This window comes from Lissotriton helveticus, chromosome 9 (assembly GCF_964261635.1).
Source record: "Lissotriton helveticus chromosome 9, aLisHel1.1, whole genome shotgun sequence".
Taxonomy (NCBI): domain Eukaryota; kingdom Metazoa; phylum Chordata; class Amphibia; order Caudata; family Salamandridae; genus Lissotriton; species Lissotriton helveticus.
This window is the reverse complement of record NC_136070.1, coordinates 486,339,146-486,359,574: the sequence shown is the minus strand read 5'-3', so window position 1 is coordinate 486,359,574 and position 20,429 is coordinate 486,339,146. Positions and strand designations below refer to the sequence as shown.

At 44.2% G+C, this 20,429-nt stretch overlaps 1 protein-coding gene across 1 annotated transcript in view; it reads left to right on the top strand.

The window, feature by feature from the left end:
• SYNE2 (spectrin repeat containing nuclear envelope protein 2) overlaps positions 1-20,429 on the top strand; it is a 1,843,566-nt gene that overhangs the window by 266,466 nt on the left and 1,556,671 nt on the right. The window contains exons 12-16 of the mRNA XM_078660317.1: positions 3,910-4,074; positions 5,519-5,631; positions 5,877-6,039; positions 9,328-9,424; positions 14,850-15,037. Coding sequence (XP_078516443.1) covers positions 3,910-4,074; positions 5,519-5,631; positions 5,877-6,039; positions 9,328-9,424; positions 14,850-15,037 — 726 coding nt within the window. The remainder of the gene's footprint in view (positions 1-3,909; positions 4,075-5,518; positions 5,632-5,876; positions 6,040-9,327; positions 9,425-14,849; positions 15,038-20,429) is intronic.

Below are 20,429 nucleotides of genomic sequence, written 5' to 3'. Positions count from 1 at the left end.
TCGACAAATAACTCCATCTTCCCCGTGTTGGTGGACTCCGCAAGGCCCAAAATTCGGACGTTGTTCCGGCGCGATCTCGCTTCTAAGTCCTCGTTCTTGTCCGCTATCAGTTTGAGCAGTTTGTCCATGTGCGTGAGTTGGCGATGCGAGGAAGTGGCATTGTCCTCCAAACCTGAGATCCTTTCCTCAGCCTCCTGAAGCCGTGTATCGTGGAGTTCGAGTTTCGTCACTACGCTGTCCATACGGGCATTGATGGTATCGATCTTGGAGTCTATGGACGAGAGGCTTTGCCTCATACCCAGCAGGAGAGTTTTCCAGTCCTCCTCAGGGGGGGCCGATGCAGAGGGGCTTCCCTCCCCCACCGGCGTCGCTTTGGGAGTCTTTTTCGATTCAAATGGGATTTTCGATTGCCTAGTATCGTTGCGACCCATGGACCGAAGTGGCGTCCGGGACGCAGCAGCAGAGATGGCCGCCAGCCCTCCGAAGAGAAGAGACAAGGAGAGGGGTTGCAGACGTGGCTGAGCTGAGCCCCACAGAACCAGCACAGTTAGTGACGTGTATGGACAGCAGGCGTCGAGGGAGTGAAGAAGATTGCCACCCGTAGACTGCTAGGGCGAGCGTAAGAGATGGGAAGCTGGTACTTACAGGCGCCACTGCCCGTCAGAAAATCCGCGCCAGAAACAAGTCCGCCAAAGATGGCTGCGCTCGGCTGAAGAGGCGGGAAGATGGCGGGTGAGGAGGGAAACCCCGCAAAGCCAGTACCGGCACGCCAGGATGAGCAGGAGAATCCCACGACGTGCAAAGGAGGAACGCAGGGGACAGGCTTGGCAGCCGATAGGGCGTCTTCTCAGGTAAGCGGCTCAGCAAAGCGCGTCGCGTCCCCCTACGCAGGGCCGGCAGGGACCAGCAGCTGTGTTTCCCCCGTACCTCGCTTGTGGCTCCACTTGCAGGCAGCAGGACGTCGGGAGGCACGGGAGTCCGGCAGGGTTCTGGCGTACCACCCGCGCAGTGTGCGCTCGCACTGTCAGCTCTGAGGCGGAAGGCGGGCTCTTAGTCCGCAGCAGGAATGGGGGAGGGGCTCGCCCGACCAGGCCGCGAAGCCCCGGACTGCCGCAGCTGAAGTACCGCGAGCAGGCGAGGGGTCGGGTGAGTGTGAGGGGCCGCAGACACCTTCCAGGCCGGGTAGAGCCGGCTCCGGGAGCTTGGCGCGTAAGTCACAGACACCGGAGCAGTCCCCGCAATGAGGGGGTGAAGATGCCGGTGAGCAGGAGAAGCTAGGGCTGGTCAGGATGGCGTGAAGGATGGCAATGTGGCTCGACTGGGCAAGAGCCTCACATCAGTGCGGCCATCTTGGTCCGGCGCCACCTAGCGCCCCCCGCAAACATGCAATACTTGCCCTCTCTTGTTCCCACAGCCACATATTTCAATGCAATCTCAAAATTGAAGCTGCTTACTACTCCAGGGCAGTAAAAAAGAAAAACTGAATGGTGGTGCAGCAACGTGGAAAGCAACATTCACAAGACACTATGGGCCACATGCATCATCCAAATTACGGTCATAAAGGGTCAGATTCACAGAATCTGCCCCTTTGCAACCGGTGTTTTTTTGCATTTGGGACGCATCATCCCTAAAGCAAAAATTGCAATTTAAGTAATCGCTAAATTTGTGATTACTTGAATTGCGATTGCATTTAGGGAATCGCAAATTGTGATTCCCTAAATGCAATGCATTATCCCCCAAAAATTTGCGATTTTGCAATTAAGAATCACAAATTACCATCAATTCCAAGTTAATGGTAATTTGCTAAAACTTTGAAAAATGCACAAAAGTGCATTTTTCAAAGTTCCATGATGCACACATACATGCCCTTGGGGCATGTGTGTGCGCAACATGTGGTCACATGGCAATTTCAGGGGTGCATCAGGGTGTCCTTTTGGCACCCTTGCACCCTTGAAATTGCATGTGCAATTTGCAAGTAAATATGTAGTACTCACAAATTGCAAATGCAATTCCCAACATTCCTACGGCCACTAGGCTCATAGGAATGAATGGGAAGCAATTTCTTATTTGCGATTCCCAATTTGCGATTCGCAATTAAGGAATTTGTAGGAATTGCATTTTTTTTAGATTCCTACAAGCATAAGCAATTGCGATTCCTAAATTGTGATTTCTTAAAATCGCAGTTTAGGAATCGCAATTGCTCACTTTGAAGCATGTGGCCCTATAAAACAACAACAACCATTCACCACACACCAGTGTCCTGAACAAAGTATAAATTCATTTTGTAGTTACCACCACGAATCACTGAACGAGAAACAGGGTTACAAATAAAACACCAATAAACATGAAAGAGAAGATGTAGTTAGTCAAATTGTAAATTCAGATCTATCCATCAAATACTGAAAGCATGGTAGTGAGCCATGATAAACACAAACGAAAACATGTTTAAAAAAAACGCAGAAAGTTTCTGAATTTTCTTTACTAAATTCCTCAAACAATTTACAAATACCATTTACAGCCTACCAAAGAAAAGAACAAACGTGCAAGAAAACAAACGGTCAGGAAACCCCCAAACAAAGACATGTATGACCAACCAGCACATTACCGAACTCCACAAAAGCATCAGAGGAAAAAACCAAGCTCACAACATATAAAACACTACTTTGGATAAATTCCAATAAAGTGTGCATGCAAAATGATGAAAAACAATTGCTCCACACACCTTACCAGAGAGAGAGAGAGAGAAGCAAAGAAGAACCACTCACAGGTGAAAGCAGGTTAAAAATTAACTAGGAGGCTTCAAGGATACCAAGCACTTCCTCCCACTATTTGAAAAACAACAGTGTGGCGCTTGCCTCCTGGGAATTGTAGTACTGTGCTCCCAGTCAAAACTACTACATTCCAAAAAACAAGCAGCCAATGTAATAAATCAAGTACTATAAAACAAGCAGGGGAACCAAACTGCACATCAGAATTGCTAGTGAGTTACTAGCATTACCCACCCCTTTCTGGTAACCTAGTAGTGTGTTGTACCATGGAAACCATGCCTCTAAACATTGTTTGCTGCTTGGGGAGAGAACATATGAGGTGAATGCTTCCCCTGTCCACTAAAAAAGTAGGTAGTCTATTGGGGTTCCTGAATAATCTCAAATAATGGCCCATATGCCCCCAGAGGTTGGCAAAAAACACAGTCACAGCTTTCCTGGAGTACCAACTTTCCAGATTACCACTGTGAATGGCAAGTGACTTCTGCAATTTCCCCAATGTGGAGAATTACACAGAGTACAACCCTGCTTCGGGGACGACTCTGAGCCAATGGAGAATTTTTCTTTTTCTATTTTTTACCACTGGGAAAACATCTTTCCATGTGGTGATACCCCTCTTGTACCTCTACATAGTTTGGGAGTGTTCTGATAACCTTCCCAGTCTAGAGAGGATGTAGCCTAACGGTTAGGGCAATCGATCTGAAATATGGGGAACTAGGTTTGGGTCTAGTCAATGACGCTCAACATCCTGCGATTCTGGTCAAACTACTTAATCTCCCTGTGCCTAACAAAATTGAATGCGTCCTTGTGTAAGCAACTGGGGCTCATGTAAAGTGCCCTGATACCCAATACCTTTGGGTCAAGTTTGCGTTATATAAAACTCAGGAAAAAAGGGGTTCCCCAGCCATTGGCTGAACTACAGCTCTGTCCATTTTCAGGGGTGGGAAAGGGTTGTGGAGGAGAGAATGAATGCCACAAATGTACGATTTTATGGTTGTTTGCCAACTCTGAAGGTAAACCCCACTTTGATCCTTTCACTCACTGCACCACCATTAATGTAAAGATGTCTTCCCATCCTTCATGCATTCATGGCCGCAGCTCCTTGTTATAGTATGAAAGACAATAGTTTCTCTTTTTTCTTCAGATTGCTGAATGGAAACAGAAGCTGGACCAGGACTTGCCCCCGCCCCTGGACGAGGTTGAAACCTGGCTGCGGCAGTCGGAGGATTTATTGTCGGAATGTCTGTCTGAGTCAGAGGATCACCACACAGGAATGGCGGCCGTCCAAGAAAAATCCGTGTTACTTAAGGTTTGTTTATCAAGTGAGCTTTTCCTGTGCAGAAGCACTCGATGGAGCCACCACAGTTCAAACACACTCTGGCTGCACGCAAGGTCGGGTTTACGACAGCTTCCCTCTTACTCTACACCTCTTTGAAACCTGGCCCTGCACACACACAAACACACACACAACGCTGCCAAAAAAACCTTCCTCTTGTTGTTTGCCCTGTGGTTGACAGACAATAGTGACAAATTCCTGCACACTGCTGACTTGTGAAAATATAGTAAATAAAGGTTGGAAGAATGCTGTGGGCTAGAGGTAAGCTGAATATTGTAGGAATGTGAGGGCAGCCATGCTTGGTGCAGCTTTTACTAATGTTTACCTTGGCAAGCTTGCCAGTAACTGTGTGAGCGCCATTTTTCCTGGAAGTAAAGATATAATGAAGAACAGTGCATACCTCTGTGGCTTTCAACTTGTGAAGATACACCAAATGAACTCCTGGTGTTCTAAGTGCAAGCTGCAAATATTGCACAAATATTGCTCGTGTCGTAGGACGTGGGGGGATAAATCAAATATTTGAAATTCCTTGTATTAGTCATGAATGGGGATGATTAATGGAGAGAGTAATATATTCATAGAAGAATCGATACCAAGCTAGTCAGATAGAAAACATGAGCTTGCTAAAAAGTATATATTGAGCCTGTATTTATACCCGAGGTATACATTACTGACTTGGATTGATTTGAAATTTGCATTGACCTGGTGTTTACTGGACATATCGAATTTATGAGTTTTGCTGATTTAATCGCAGCCAATACATACTGGGTAAAATAAAAAAAACTTTTTCAGATTAATTTCAACAGGTCAAACCTGCTGATGTTAAACAGCTAAAAATACCTGATAAATACAGGGAAATGTGGATTTTGGTGTGGTGAGCACCAGAATCCGCATTTCTTGTCCCATTCAACGGGAAATACTCATAACAGGGGCTCATTATCGCACCCAGTAAATAATGTACCGCTAAATATTGTTATTTATGAGGAACGATAAATATTGTACATAGCACTGGTCAATTTGTAATGAGGACTTTAACTGTAAAACTTGATTTTTATGTTGTGGTGTCTGCATGCTAGGCAGACTTCCGTTTTACGGCCCAAGCCCTGTTTATTTGATTCTCCCACCAATGAGAGGAAAGGACAGTATTAGTATGCTGACAGTTCTGCAGGTGAACACCCTGTCATCCTTTGGAATTAAAGCAGAATTACAGCCAATACTAGGATTCCTCCCACGTCAGGATTTCAAGACAGTTATTGCTCAGCTTTCCAGCCAGGCATGAAAGTTGCAGCGGCAATAGCTCTCCCAACTTGATCTTTTGTGAGGAATGATGAGATCATTGATAATGGATTTCTTAAGGATTCTCTAAACTGAAGAGGGCTGGTGAGTGTGCTCTACTGACTAGTGCCTTTTCTTGCAGGACCTTCTGGTGCGATCCGATCATCAGTTGAACATCCTACAGTCTTTTGTGAATGAAGATGAGAAAGGGGAGGTGTTGGTTCCAACCGATAAACTAGATGAACTGGAAAAAAGGTTTGCTCAGTGTTTTTAATTTTGACATATTTTTACTACATTTTAGGTACATATTTACAAATGTTTAGTAGACTTGTGACAACTTATACCTTCTCTGGCCCTACTTTATGTTTTCCTTCTGTCATGTTTTTTCTTAACACAACTGGAAACATCCGGTAATTGTAATGTTTTGTCTGTAATTCACAGTCAATTTCTCATTATTGTTATCATCAAATGACAAAACTGTTCTGTGCTTTACCTTTCAGATTTGACAGCATCATTTCAGCCAATGGTGGTGGACGTCTCGACTACCACCTTGCCATGCAGTCTGTTTTGGTTCTGCTGGACCAAGCCAAAGCTAAGCTGGACACGTGGAACGTACAGCCCGGAACACAAGAGGCAGTTGAATCCTTGTTAGATGATTGGGATGTAAGACAACAGTATTTATTTCGTATGTGAAATGAAAGAATGAAATGTTAATAAGATGTTACTAAATAACTAAGCACTTTCTGTGCATAGACTGATATATATTTAACTATTTAATCCATCCAATGTCTTACGGTTTGGACTCCTTCTAAACTGGGATTCAATTGAGTGAGCATATTATAGTGTCTACAAGCTATGTCTTTGAATGACAATCTTGACTGTGTCACAGTTATAGTGGCTGCATTGTACCTTCTGTAAATCACTCCCAATGGTCTGTATTGTGAATAAGACTTGTCGTCCATAGTATTTGCCCAATTTGGTTTGCAAATATATTTTTTCGATGTGACAAAAAGGTTCAGCAGCAGCCAGCAGCAAATTATGTGCCGGGTGTGAGAAGTGCACCATGAAAGATCACAAGGTAAAGAGTAACGATAACAAGGGAAGGTTGAGAGAGCAGTGATATGTCCCCTAGCAAATAGCAGCAGTTTTAAGAGGATTAGGTCTTGAAAACAAACCCCCCCTTTGATACTACTGGTTAGTTTGGCAAGCTTACTGTCAGATATGAAATCACGGGTAGCCAAATATTGTAGCAGAAGGCTATGATTACAGCCCAAGCAGTGGTAGGTCAATATGTCTAGGAGTAAGCCGAGAGAGATTGTTTAGACCAAGTCAGGTGTGTGATATTCCTATTACTGGCAACAGGTTTTTATGGGTGAACATGACGAATCCAATTCCCTCGTTGTTTAAGTACATTATTCCCTATGTTTTAATTTCAGTCTAGGGTTAGAATATGGATGCAACATTTTACTGTTCTAGCAGTTCTAACTCCATGCTAATGTAGTCTGCATGTGTAATGCTGTAGGTGTAAAAGAAAATCAAATGAAGCAAAGTGACCAGTTCTGACTTCAAAAGCCAATCTAGACACAACGTTTGCTCAATGCAACTGTGCAACAGTCCTGTGTGCTACTTGAACATAGTAGGCCCTATTCACAGAAAAATGGAAAACCCTGGATGTAGATTTACTCCCCCACCTAAGCTTATTTTTCCCCCTTTTTCCCAACATTCCAACAGTCCCAGAAGCACACATAAAAAGCTGTGTAAGGCACATAGGGAAGTCATTTTTTTCCTCTAGAGAAAGCCCATCCCCGAAACCCTCACCAAATCTGGGGTTGACCCGTTCCACTTTCCATCACAAAAGGGGAGTAAATCAATGACCATTTCCAGTAAGTAAAAGGAGCTTGTGAATGCCATGAACCTACATATTAGTTAATATCCCAAACGTCCAAGGCAATCAGCACTTTGGAACACCCACTTCTCGCCCCTTGAGTGGGATATAGTACTGCAGATTTCACTGCACTTTTCTCTGCACTTTTAATTATGAAATCCACAGTGGTAATGTACAAATTCTTGCCTGGAATCTCTTTGTGAATTCCTGGCAGTTGTAAAAAAGTTAATTTGTTCGTAAGCTTACCTTTGTGAATGCTGCCTAATGTGTTTGATTCTGGTGCTTCTTGCCACCCAGGTTCACACTTTTTTCCATTTGGGTTTTAGGACTCACTGTTTTCCTTTTATCTTCTGAAATGCAACAGTGAAATCATGCAACCTATAGAAACTGCTGAACATCAATGGAGGGACCATTAATACTTAGGGGCTGATTATGATGGCGTACTGCCCAACACCGTATCGGTCTGGAACCACCAGACCTCACGTCGGAGGTTCTGACATCAGGATTACGATGTGAATGCCCATATGGCGGTTGCAAATATCCATTTGTCAATGTAAGCTTGTAAGGTCGGCGGAAAAGCCCACAGCACAAGCTTCCATTGACAAATGGATATTTGTAAGCATCCCTGCACCCTGTGGCAGGCACCTCACAGTACCTGCCAAAGGGTGCAGGGATGTTCAGGGAGGCACCATAGGTGCCCCCCCCAGGCCACATAGGGGAGGGCCTGCTACAGCCCCCCAAAGACACTTTCCGACAGCCATTTTCTCTGCCTTTTGAAAGGCAGACATGAAAAGGTGGTCAGAAAGTGGCATCATAATCCCAACGGCGGAGCCAAGCCTGGCTCCACTGTCATTAGGGGATTATGGTGTGTTCCGATGCACCGGCAAGCTCCTTGATGCATTCGTTCGCCGCATTGTAATGTGGCGGGCGACCACAGGGGCAGCTGTCGATGCCGGAACCACCAACATCATATTTAGCCCCTCTGGGCCTCATTATGAGTCCTGTAATTTCTGGTCCAGTGATACCTCACTCAGTAAAAACCAATAACACGGTACCCAGAATTTCCTAAATATAGCATTATTATATATTCTGAGTTTCTCACCTCAAAGGAATTTAAGTTTTACACACTGATTTTCACACATTTTGACTGTTTCCAAGCAGTTTCCCCCATCGACACCTCACTACATTTTTCATGGCAAAAAGTGAATTGGGAACATTTCCAGATTTTTCACACCTTTGTAATCGCAATTTGGGTTTTTGGTGAACATTCCTGTTTTTTCGGGATTCGGGATTGCTTCTTTAATGTGTTCTGGTTAACTTACATTAAAGCTTAATCCAAGTGCATGAATTTCTTCTCTTATCCTACCAAAAATATTCAAAAGCAAAGCAAGCTCAAACAGAACTGCACAGTCTCTTGCATTTACAGCTCCCAAGGGAACATGGACATTTCAATGGAAATAGGTCTTGCTTCATTATACCGTAGTTAATAAATATAATTTGCGGCATCACCAAATAAAGTAACTTGATTTGTTTTGAGCTCAATAAGATCTTTGTTTCCATCACATTTCATAATTACAAAAACTTGCTTTTGTGCTTACCTGATTGCTGATATAATTCTAAATATGTGTATAGTCAATTTCCTGATATTTATTTTTTGTTGGGTGTTAGAAAAAATGACATGGTACATCCTTTCCTTTAGTCTCCTGCACCCCAGCAAGATTGTCACCTAGATCACTTTTACCAATTCTTCTCGCTTTGAATTCAGAGAATTAAAAGAAAATACCAGTTTTCCAATAAGCTAAATTATTGTCAAAAAATATAGCGTGATATTTGACTGTTTTCTTTTCGCAGCCAATGTGACAAAATAAATACATCATTTAAAAGTATCTGTATTGCTCATTCACCTTCCGAACTCTCGCATGAATATTTTTGGGAGTACTGCAGGGCAAACAAAAGCTGGAGAAGTTATTACTGGGCTAATAACACGTTTAGTAGCATATTTCTGGTCACACTGTTAGACATCTATTCTGTTTGTACTGATAGCCATTTCTTTCCCATTTCTGCAGGAGTTCATCGAGGAGAAACAATTTCTAAGTGAACTAGAAGCTGCTTTTCAAACCTTCAAGGAATTAAACTCCGCATATTTAAACACTGCAGCCTCAGGTAAAAATACTTCATTTAGTAGCGAGACCTGTTTAAGCACGATCACACAAAGAAGGTGTGTTGCACTGTTACTTAATTTTACACTACTTTTTGCCTATAGCTTATTATTTAAAGAAGGTTTACAATACCAGGTCCGTTCATTGCTTTCAAAAATCTAGATAGAAGTGTATTTTTCATGCATTGAAATAATTGAAACAATATCCGTCTGTTTTCATGATCGAAAGGATGAAACAGTGACTAATACAATGAGGTTCTAAAAGCACAGGCTAGGCAGGAAATGTAGGGCTTTGTGGAACTGAAAAACCACCATAAATCAGTAGAGTTCTGCCCTAAGAGACCTCTGGTTTCGGCATCACATTGACTCATATACTTTTAGAAATTCCATAAACTATAAGTACAATTCACAATGCAGCTTCCGCCAATATTACCCTGATACTATGGAATAGCCATGCGAAAACAATAGACTTGAGGCCAACCTCCCATCCTTTGGTAAAACCTAACATTCATCTCTCCCGAATCCATATTAAAGACTACTCCTTTCCTCCTACTCCACGTCTTTCTTTCTCCCTCACCCTTACGCTTTTCATAATATATTTAATTTGGGAGGGAAAGGGGCAGACCAGACAAAAAACATTTTATTGTGTGAGAAAGGCTGCTTTATTAAACAGGTGCACATTACAAAAAAACATACCTGGCAACTGCCTTACAAAACTAAACCTCATTATACATAAAAAATACCCGACCCCGGCATCCCCTTAACATGCCCCATCCCTGCCATTACCATATAAACAACATTACAATGTATTGCAGTAAAATCATATACATGTATTAACCAACATCCTATGCCTGCATCTCTATAACAGTAAATCACCCAACCTTTCCAACTGAACTCAAAATTACTTGCCTACCCTTTCCCTGTCCATGAACCCAACTTGAACGGTAACCAAAACTTCTGCCAACCCTGGCCAACTTTAAAAACCCTGCACTGCACCTGCTCCAAGCAACAATATAACAACTACCCCTTGCTCACCTGTCCCAACAAAGAAGCCAAATTCCCAAAACAAAAAGTACAAAAAAGGAAAAAAAAAAAAACTAAAATTGTGGATGGGAGGGAGGGAAACATTTTCCTGCTACTGCTGCACTCGTAGCCACCAAGTCACCAAACCTAAAATGGTCACTGGGAGCGTCGTAACGTTAAACTTAAATATTGGGCTACCCTTGGGCTACAAACTATATAGCCCAAAATTGACAAAATGGAGGAGCAAGGGACTGCCCCCGCCCCTTCCAAACCGTAGGGGGGGGGGTGGAGACCTCACAGCACTTGGCTAACCCCCAAACCCCCTTCTACGCACAGCTACACTACATTTATTTTACTGTTCCAACAATGTTCCTCCATCTCATTGTTACTTGTGACTCCATCTCATTGTTACTTGTGAATATACACTCAGCTGCCCATGTGACAAGGTCTGCGTTACGTAAACACAGTTAATAAATAATTAAGGAATCATCTAGAAACTTTTGTATATCTGTACTTCTAGTTTCCAGACAGTTTGCTCTCCTGTGTTTGAAAAGTAAACAAATTCCATTGGACAGGGAACCATTTCTCCCATCATCTAATGGGTGTTTGCTCGCAGACACAAGCCAGTGTCCCTAGACCTGAGAGGTCTGGATATGAGTCACCAACTGAAATGTATTGTTGTGGTATCCTTTACAGGGGGCCGTGAACTGAAGCTTGCGTTCCAGTCCATGACGAGTTACCCTTGTCATTAGCACTGAAGGGGTTAAAAGTGTCATGGAGAGACCATAAGGGATCAGAAAGATGGCAGAAGTGGGTCAGTGAAGGAGAGATGCTGCTCTCAAAAATCAAATAAGTGCCATTTTTTGTTGCTTGGATGTACACACTGACTTAGTTTGAGAGCCCTAAAATCAGGTCCGTTAAAATGTGGGTGGTTTTCCAAATCCTGAAATAGAGGTTAAAAGCACTGTGTAACTACACATGGCTATAAACCATGCAATGTGAGCACTATGTACATGAGGGCGGTAGAAGACTCTGCAAACTGAGTCCACTGCTCCAAAGGCCATGGACAACTGGTTCAGTAGGGTGGGGGCTGGTGCTGTGCCTGAGCTGCGTGCCTGCCACTGTGTTGGTCTCATTGGGTTCCTGACCAAAGGCTAGGCTCTGTGTCCAAGCCCTGTTGCGTGACCAAAGGCTGAGTGCAGTGGGGGTTAGCTGCTGGGTGGGGTGAAATACATAAACATGGTAGTTTTATGAAGTATATAATCAAAAACACTAAAAAAAACTTTGGTAGAGGCAAGTTATAGTTTCTATTATCATAAACAATAAACTTAGATATTTTGTTTTTATAAAATCAGAAATGTAATGAAAAAAGAAAGTAAAGTGATATGATGGCTGAGAAAAAACTAAAAAAAACTCTGAGATTGGCCAGTTATGGCTAACTAACACTCCCCTCAATGCACTGCTCTTAATCTTACATATGATGCCATAGATAACATCACCAACAACATTGTCAAAGATATCACTGGTAACACCATATATCACTGGGAAGGCTTTGAGATTTACGTGTGTTGTATAAAAAGAGCGACATAATAGCCACAAGCTAGAATACTGGAAGAACACATTGTAGACACTGTAAAAGCACTTTTTCTTCTGCCTTGGTGTACAGGTTTTCAGAGAATGTTCAACAGAGGAGAAAAGAAATGTATGTTGAGTAGATATAGAACATTTTCTGCTGGTATGTAGAGCATTGGTAACCGTGCCTGACAGTTTTCAGAGTGTGAGTGATGGAGGTGTGCAGAGCATTGCTAACCAGGCCTGACAGTTTGCAGGGGATGTATGACGTTACAACGTATACTTTTACAACGCCTACCTTTACATCGCAAGTTTTACAATGCATACCATTACAACGCATAGTGCTTTTAGGCGCTGGATAGTGAATAGTTTAATTTACTATTCCAACTTCGGTCCCCGTGGATAGTAGGGAAGGTGTTGGATAGTACATTAAACCTATTCCCTATCCTAGAGCGCCCCCCAGCGCAATGCGTTGTAATGGTTTGCGTTGTAAAAGTTGCGTCGTAAAGCACTGCGTGGTAAAAGTTGCGTTGTAAAGGATGTTTACCGTTTGCAGGGTGTGAGCGATGGAGTATAGAGTGATTGTGCTTCAGAAAGTGTGAACATTGATCAAAAGGGTGGCATGCTCAAAGCACTTTTTAATAATATTACAAGCTCTTCAATATGTTTACAGGTTTCTGAAAATAAAGCTAGAAAGTATCCAGTAAAATACAAGCTTTAACGTTTTAATTTCTGTCATTAATAGCTGCAAAAATATCTATGTTAATAAAACGTTACCACGTTGCTGCAATGTGGCCTAATGTCAGACTGGCTGCCCTAAAGGAGGACATTGATATTGATCTGATCGTGAAGTTGCTTTCATACTGGCATTCTCAATGATCTTAGCAGTGAATGACAGATCTGTAATTGGGTGGATAAGTGTCTGGTTTTGTTCCTTGAGGTGGGGTAGAATCTGCCTGGTCTTGAGAGCATCAATAAAGGTGACTTCCAGAAGTTATGTATTGATGATGTTCAATAAGCAGTGTTGGCATTTCTCCTGATAACCCCTTCAGAATTGACAAAGCAAACACAAAGAGATGATGGACGGAGCGCTAAAATTTTTCAGACATTTACCCCCAGACACAGATCTGAGTTGAATCCATCATCCTTCTTTAACTCACTTCACCACCCCAGTTCAGACCCAGGTATCTGCAAATCAGTCTTGACCCGGTGCCTCACGGGAACAGTCCACCCCGAACTGCAAGCCAGGTCTTCTCTGGACTGGAAACAAGCATCCTGGGACTGATTTCGGAGTAACACCCCTCATCAGCCAAGCTAGCTTGATCTGCTGCTTGAATTTTGTGAAAGGTAGACCATTTGTTTGTGTCGACTTGTGGACTTATTGTGGGGATTTCAGGAGTAGGTGAGCTGTCATATCTTGCCTATCTTGTACTGGAGAACCTGTTGATTGCTGGGGACTTTTCCCTTGAATTAGGCAACTTAGGTGGTGTTTGTGGGTTCGCACAGTGCTTGATCTTGTTAAAGAGCGTAACGCTGCTTTTGGAGGCTTTGTTGAGGATTTCTGTAATAAAAATTGTATTGAGATTATTGGTGAAATTAGATCAGTTGTATTGGCTTTGTGAGAGATTGCTGAGTGTGCTGATATGTATGAGTTGGCTCCTGTGTTCTGTGAAATTGGCATGGGTGGTGATGAATGGGATATTAATGTGTTTGTTTAGGCTGCTGGTGTGTGTACTGGCAGTTCATGGTTGCACTGTGCCGGTGTTTGTGTGTGTGCTTAAGGGAGATGGCTGTGATATTGACTAGGGAGGAGGTGAGCAGGTATATGATGGAAGTGCTCCTGTGATGTGGAAGGTGTGAGATACAGGAGTTCTGGCCCTAGGCTTTAATGTGTTCCGAATAGGACTGCAAAGGTGGATGACATATAGGAGACACCCTGGTCATCATCCACACTTTGCTGAAGAAACTGAGAGAAGGTTGCACTGGTCAATTTTTTGTCCAGATAAACAGTTTGAAAGGGTAAATCCTATGCATGTGTAGGTAATATTGTTCATCTATGACTTCTTGAACTAGAGAGCATAATAATGTGAATGCATGGTGTACATTTGATTGGAAAAGAGTTCAACATAATTTGTTTGAAACTCTGTCAGAGGACCTGTGTTAAACTGGCTTACTTTGTGGATAATTGACAGCATGCATGATCATACTCTTCTAGTGTCTTTGCTACTGATCAAACTCTACAGGGTCTCATAAAGTACCATGAACAGATGTAACACCTGCCTTCTGTATGGGAACATTCATGTTAATGTATTGTGTGGTGATTTTCTTTACTGTGTGTGATTTATGGTGTAACTGGCTCTGAAGCAATCAGCACTGAATTGTAACTCTAGGCAGGGATAGAATATATGTGTGTGCTTGTAGAAATCTTACATATTGTCACAGTTTTTCTCTACCTTTGATTCAAAGACTTCCAAAAGTTCCTCCAGAGAGACTTGTTTGTGGTGTCCCCTATCAAAAGAACACAATAACTTCCTCATGCTCTTATCTGACAACTTAGTATTCCCAACCACCTTCCTCCCAGTCCTTGTTTTGACTACCATACTTATCGTGTCAGAGCACAATATATTAGGGCATGGGGAGCGAATGATTTGAAAGGTACAAAAAACAATATAAAGTAAGTCATCTCAAATATTATGAGCCTCCTATTCGAAAAGTAGTATCAGTTCTTTGTCGCAAGAAATGTGGTACCCGTATCATTCCTTAATACTTTCCTTACAGACTGGTCTATTTATCTTTATTTCTTGCTTACAGATCTTTCTTTTTCTCTCCTTGTAGATGACTCCTTTGAGCTTCTTGACATATCATTTAAAAAGTTGGAATCTGAGGTGTTATTGTGCACCAAGTCTATTCATGATGCAAGGACATCATTGGAGGAGATTCTGTCATCTTGGGCAACATATACAGAGAACATCCACCTACTGAAGCCATGGCTGGATGGCGTAGGGAGAGAACATCCAACAAAGGTACATGTCCCTCTGGTTTTAAAAAGGGATGTTTCGCTAAAGTATTGTTTTTCCGGATTAAACATTTTACAAACTACATTTGTAGAAGTTAAAAGAGAACGGGTGCTATACACAGCACTTTGTAGGTCTCACCTACAGACATCTTAAGCTATCTGGTGAGAGCTATTGTTGTCACACAACACAAAACACTAACATTAATATTGGGCTGAAATTTACGGCCTTTAGAGATAGTGGTTCAGCTACCTTTAGGCAGTGTTTAAAAAGGCTGACCATCAATGTTGTTATCATCCCATGTAATTTTGCGGATGGAAGCAAGATAATGGTAGCTCCATACAGTTTTTTTGCCACTTTCCAACCCTTCTAATCCTTTGTTTCTTCTTCCTCCCAATCACTCTCTATGTAGTATTTTTTTTAAAATGTTAAGTCTTTGTATTACCCAGATATACAGAGGAGAGTAAAGTTTATGTGCGCTTTTGATCTGGCTTTTCCACAAGTTCTTTTCTGCCTAACCATGCGTCTATCTGACCTTGCACATTCAGGCATTGAATTGGGTCATACCTGGACCTTTATATATATATATATATATATATATATATATATATATATATATTACCTACTGGCGGTCGCCAGTAGGTATATATAGTTAGGATTTTTTCTCTATGGGATTTTTGAAAATTCTATGTCTAATAACTTTGGCGTTTGTGGACGGAATTGGCTGAAATTTTCAGGAAAATGGCACATTTTGTTTCTGAGCAGCCCTTGAAAATTTGGGGGGGGTTCGTCAAGGGGGGCTGAGAAAAAAGGGGGGTCCCAAAACGTGTTTTTAACATTGAGTTTTCCATAGGGCGGTTGGCCTCACTTTTAGCCCGAACGGCTGAATGGATTTGCACGAAACTTGGCAAAATTGTAGGGACTGGTAGCCCGATGTGCCTTTGCTAGGTCTCAATATATGTGCTCCAGTGGATTTTGAGAAATTAACGTTCAAAAAAAGATATATATCTGTAACAGCGGACCAGGCAGCGCTCCGGTTCGCGGACTTTACGCGTAACGGAACTTCGCGTAGCGAAGCTGATTGGCTCTCCAGCGTCTGTGAACATTCCAAACAGTCCGTAGCGGCCGCCATCTTGTCTCTCGGTAGGATCGAGAGACAAGAGGAGGCCAAAGCGAAGGGGCAAATGACCATAAGGGGGCATAGTAGATCCTCGCTGACCCTCTAGGTTTGATGTAGAGGTTTTAAAAGGGTCCCGCGGGGCAAAAAAAAATAATAATAATAATAATCGAACGGCTGAATGGATTTGCACGAAACTTGGTAAAATATTAGGGACTGGTAGCCCGATGTGCCTTTGCTAGGTCTCAATATATGTGCTCCAGTGGATTTTGAGAAATTAACGTTCAAAAAAAGATATATATCTGTAACAGCGCTCCGCTTCGCGTAACGGAGGTTTGCGAAGCTGATTGGTTCTCCGGCGTCTGTAAACATTGCAAACAGTCCGTAGCGGCCGCCATCTTGTCTCTCGGTAGGATCGAGAGACAAGAGGAGGCCAAAGCGAAGGGGCAAATGACCATAAGGGGGCATAGTAGATCCTCCTTGACCTCTTAGGTTTGATGTGGAGGTTTTAAAAGGGCCCCGCGGGGCAAAAAAAAAATAATAATAATAATCGAACGGCTGAATGGATTTGCACGAAACTTGGCAAAATTGTAGGGACTGGCAGCTCGATGTGCCTTTGCTAGGTCTCAATATATGTGCTTCAGTGGATTTTGAGAAATTAACGTTCAAAAACAAGATATATATCTGTAACAGCGCTCCGCTTCGCGGAGATAAAATTATATCTGTATTACCTAGCTGTTGCTAACACCAGTTAGCGACGGCTAGTAGGAGATAGCGACCATCTTGGGCCCCACTTTGCATGTGAGTGATATTTATCACTAATGACATGCAAAGTGGGCATGCCAAGATGTTAGCGACTGGAAACAGTCGCTAACATCGCTATCTCCTATTATCAACTTTTGGAAATATTCGAGATAAGCGCGAATATCTCCAAAAGCTAGCACCTGCCCTGAGCAGTTCTTAGCCATGTTATCCAATGGGAGGTGGATAACATGGCTAAGAGCATTAGCTCGGTAATGCATGAATATCGCTGAGTTTTCAGCGATATTAATGCATTGCGGTCGTTTATTATCGTATTTGCGATAAACCTTGATAATAGCAAGGTTTATCTGCGATAATTTCTGACGATGCTTAGCGGTAAAAAAATCGTTGCTAAGCATCGTTAGGGATAAATATCGCTTAACTTTGGTAATATGCCCCAACGTCTGTTAACGTTCGATTCGAAGGAAATCAGGAAGTGTTGAAAAACATTGTCTGCGCCATCTTGTCTTTTTTCAAATGCCACACTTTTGTCGTGCACGGCAGCCATTTTAGATGCCTTGACCAGACCCACTCTGTGCACGCTGTCGATCCTTAGCATGGCTCCCCACCCTCGCAAGCATCTCCCCCAGGCAGTGGTCACCCCCGCTCTCTGTCTTATGCATGGGTAATAAACCTCCCCCATCTGCGCTGCTCTTCCCTGAGAATCACACCCTGTGCCCGTCCGACACCTCCCTTTCGCCCTATTCACTACCGCACCCTCTGACACTCCTTTTCCTCTGTGTCCGATTGTCCAGGCTGGTCCTAGGGTATCAGCTAGCCCTGCAGATGTAGTTTATGGCCCCAGCTGTAAAGAATCACCCCTCTTCAAAGGAGTTATAGTAGATCAAGGCCCACACTCGATGAGATCCGTCACAGCAGAAGCGTTCCTATTATCTGAAAACCATCCTGTATTGTGATTGGGGAGGGGACCGAGCCTGAAGCGGAAGATTCCAGGGATGACTCTTTGTACATCAAAGTTTTTACAATTATGTGTCACATTAAAAATATATAGCACTCCGACAAAGTAGTAAGATTATAAAACTTTAATAATTTATAAATATATACAAGAAAACAAAAATAGTAATAACATATAAACATTTTTAGGGAAAAACAACGAAGTAGCGGTCGGCTGTGCGAATAGTCCCAACGCAGCACAACGTCCAGATTTCCGGCGTGGGGCGTCGCGGGGGGTGGGTCATCAGTAGCAAACTGTTGTGCGAATAGTTCCAAGGCAGCAGAACGATGGCACCAAGGTGATGTCCAGTAAGTTGCCGCACTGGTTTTGGTATCCTACAATGCTGCTCCGAATAACGACGTGGGGCGCCCCGGGGGAGGCGGCGTGAACGGGCCTCTCCAGGTGGAGTGTCATCTGTTGTAGTGGGGCGCCCCTTTACCGTTTCAGTTGCCATTCCGTCCGTTTTTGGTCCACTGTGTCAAAAGCCGCAATTCAGCTGAGTTGCGCCCACTCTTGCGGTGCAGCGATAGGCGGCTGTCACAGGACTCTCAAAATGGCGGCAGGCTCTTTCCTTTTTGGGCCTGGTCCACTGAAATGGCCCTGGGACACCTTGGAAATCGGACGCTTGTCTGCTAGGTCTTGGACCCCATTCTCGAAAGCGTCCCCTCCGCCTTGAGGATTTATCAAAAGTTTTGGGGGCCCCCGACTCCTGTAGGCTTCTGGTGGGGAGCGGTTGCCATGATTGCTCGCGGAATGACCACGACGGAGCTACGAGATGATGGTGCTCTCGTGCTGACGCCAGCTTCAGTCTGAAACATCCAGAAACAAGGTGGGGCTTTCATCGTTTGGGAAAAAAAAAAGTTTTCATCCAATGAAAAGTGTTGTTTTTAGGTCATATGATCAAGCCTTCCATCATTAGGAAACCAAAAGTAAAATGAACCAATGAAAAGTTTTATAAACAAGTCACATGACCTGTTATGCGGCATAGGGTATAAAATGCGGAGAAAATACGTTGGCACGTGAGGCGGCGTCAGTAGCGGACCGATGTGCGAATAGGACGAAGGCAATACAACGCGCCAAGATCCGGATGGCACCGAGGTGGTGTCCAGCAAGTTGCAGCACTGGTGTGGCCATCCTACAATGCTGAAAGTCGGCGTGGGGCGCCCCGTTGGCCTGTGAGTTTGCGTCAGTAGTGGACCGATGTGCGAATAGGCCGAAGGCAGCACAACGCGCCAAGATCCGGATGGCACCGAGGTGGTGTCTAGTAAGTTGCCGCACTGGTGTGGCCATCCTACAATGTTGAAAGTCGGCGTGGGGCGCCCCGTTGGCCTGTGAGATGGCGGCAGTAGCGGACCGATGTGCGAATGGGGCCAAAGGCAGCGCAACAATATTTTCGGAATAGAAGACACCACAAGGCGCTGAGATGCCAAGATCCGGATGGCACCGAGGTGGTGTCTAGCAAGTTGTGGCACTGGTGTGGCCATCCTACAATGGTAAAAGTCGGCGTGGGGCGCCCTGTTAGCCTGTGAGATGGTGTCAGTAGCAGACTGATGTGCGAATGGGGCCAAAGGCAGCGCAACAATATTTTCTGACTGACACCACAAGGCGCTGAGATGCCAAGATCCGGATGGCACCGATGTGATGTCTAAGTTGCGGACCGATGTGCGAATGGGGTCAAAGGCAGCACAACAATATTTTCTGTATGGAAGATACCACTAGGCGTTGAGATGCCAAGATCCGGATGGCACCAAGGTGATGTCTAGCAAGTTGCTGTACTGGTGTGGTCATCCTACAATGCTGAAACTCGGCGTGGGGCGCCCTATTAGCCTGTGAGATGGCGTCAGTAGCGGACCGATGTGTGAATGGGGCAAAGGTAGCGCAAGAATATTTTCTGAATAGAAGACACCACAAGGCGCTGAGATGCCAAGATCCGGATGGCACCGAGGTGGTGTCTAGTAAGGTGCACTGGTGTGGTCATCCTACAATGCTGAAACTCGGCGTGGGGCGCCCCATTAGTCTGTGAGATGGCGTCAGTAGCGGACCGATGTGCGAATAGGCCGAAGGCAGCACAACGCGCCAAGATCCGGATGTCACCGTGGTGGTTTCATAGTTGAGAGGCACTTCATCTGCAGTGGGGCGCCGAGATCCGGATTGGCACCGAGGTGATGTCTAGCAAGTTGCTGTACTGGTGTGGTCATCCTACAATGCTGAAACTCGGCGTGGGGCGCCCCATTAGCCTGTGAGATGGCGTCAGTAGCGGACCGATGTGCGAATAGGCCGAAGGCAGCACAACGCGCCAAGATCCGGATGTCACCGTGGTGGTTTCATAGTTGAGAGGCACTTCATCTGCAGTGGGGCGCCGAGATCCGGATGGCACCGAGGTGATGTCTAGCAAGTTGCTGTACTGGTGTGGTCATCCTACAATGCTGAAAGTCGGCGTGGGGCGCCCCATTAGCCTGTGAGATGGCGTCAGTAGCGGACCGATGTGCGAATGGGGCCAAAGGCAGCGCAACAATATTTTCTGAAGA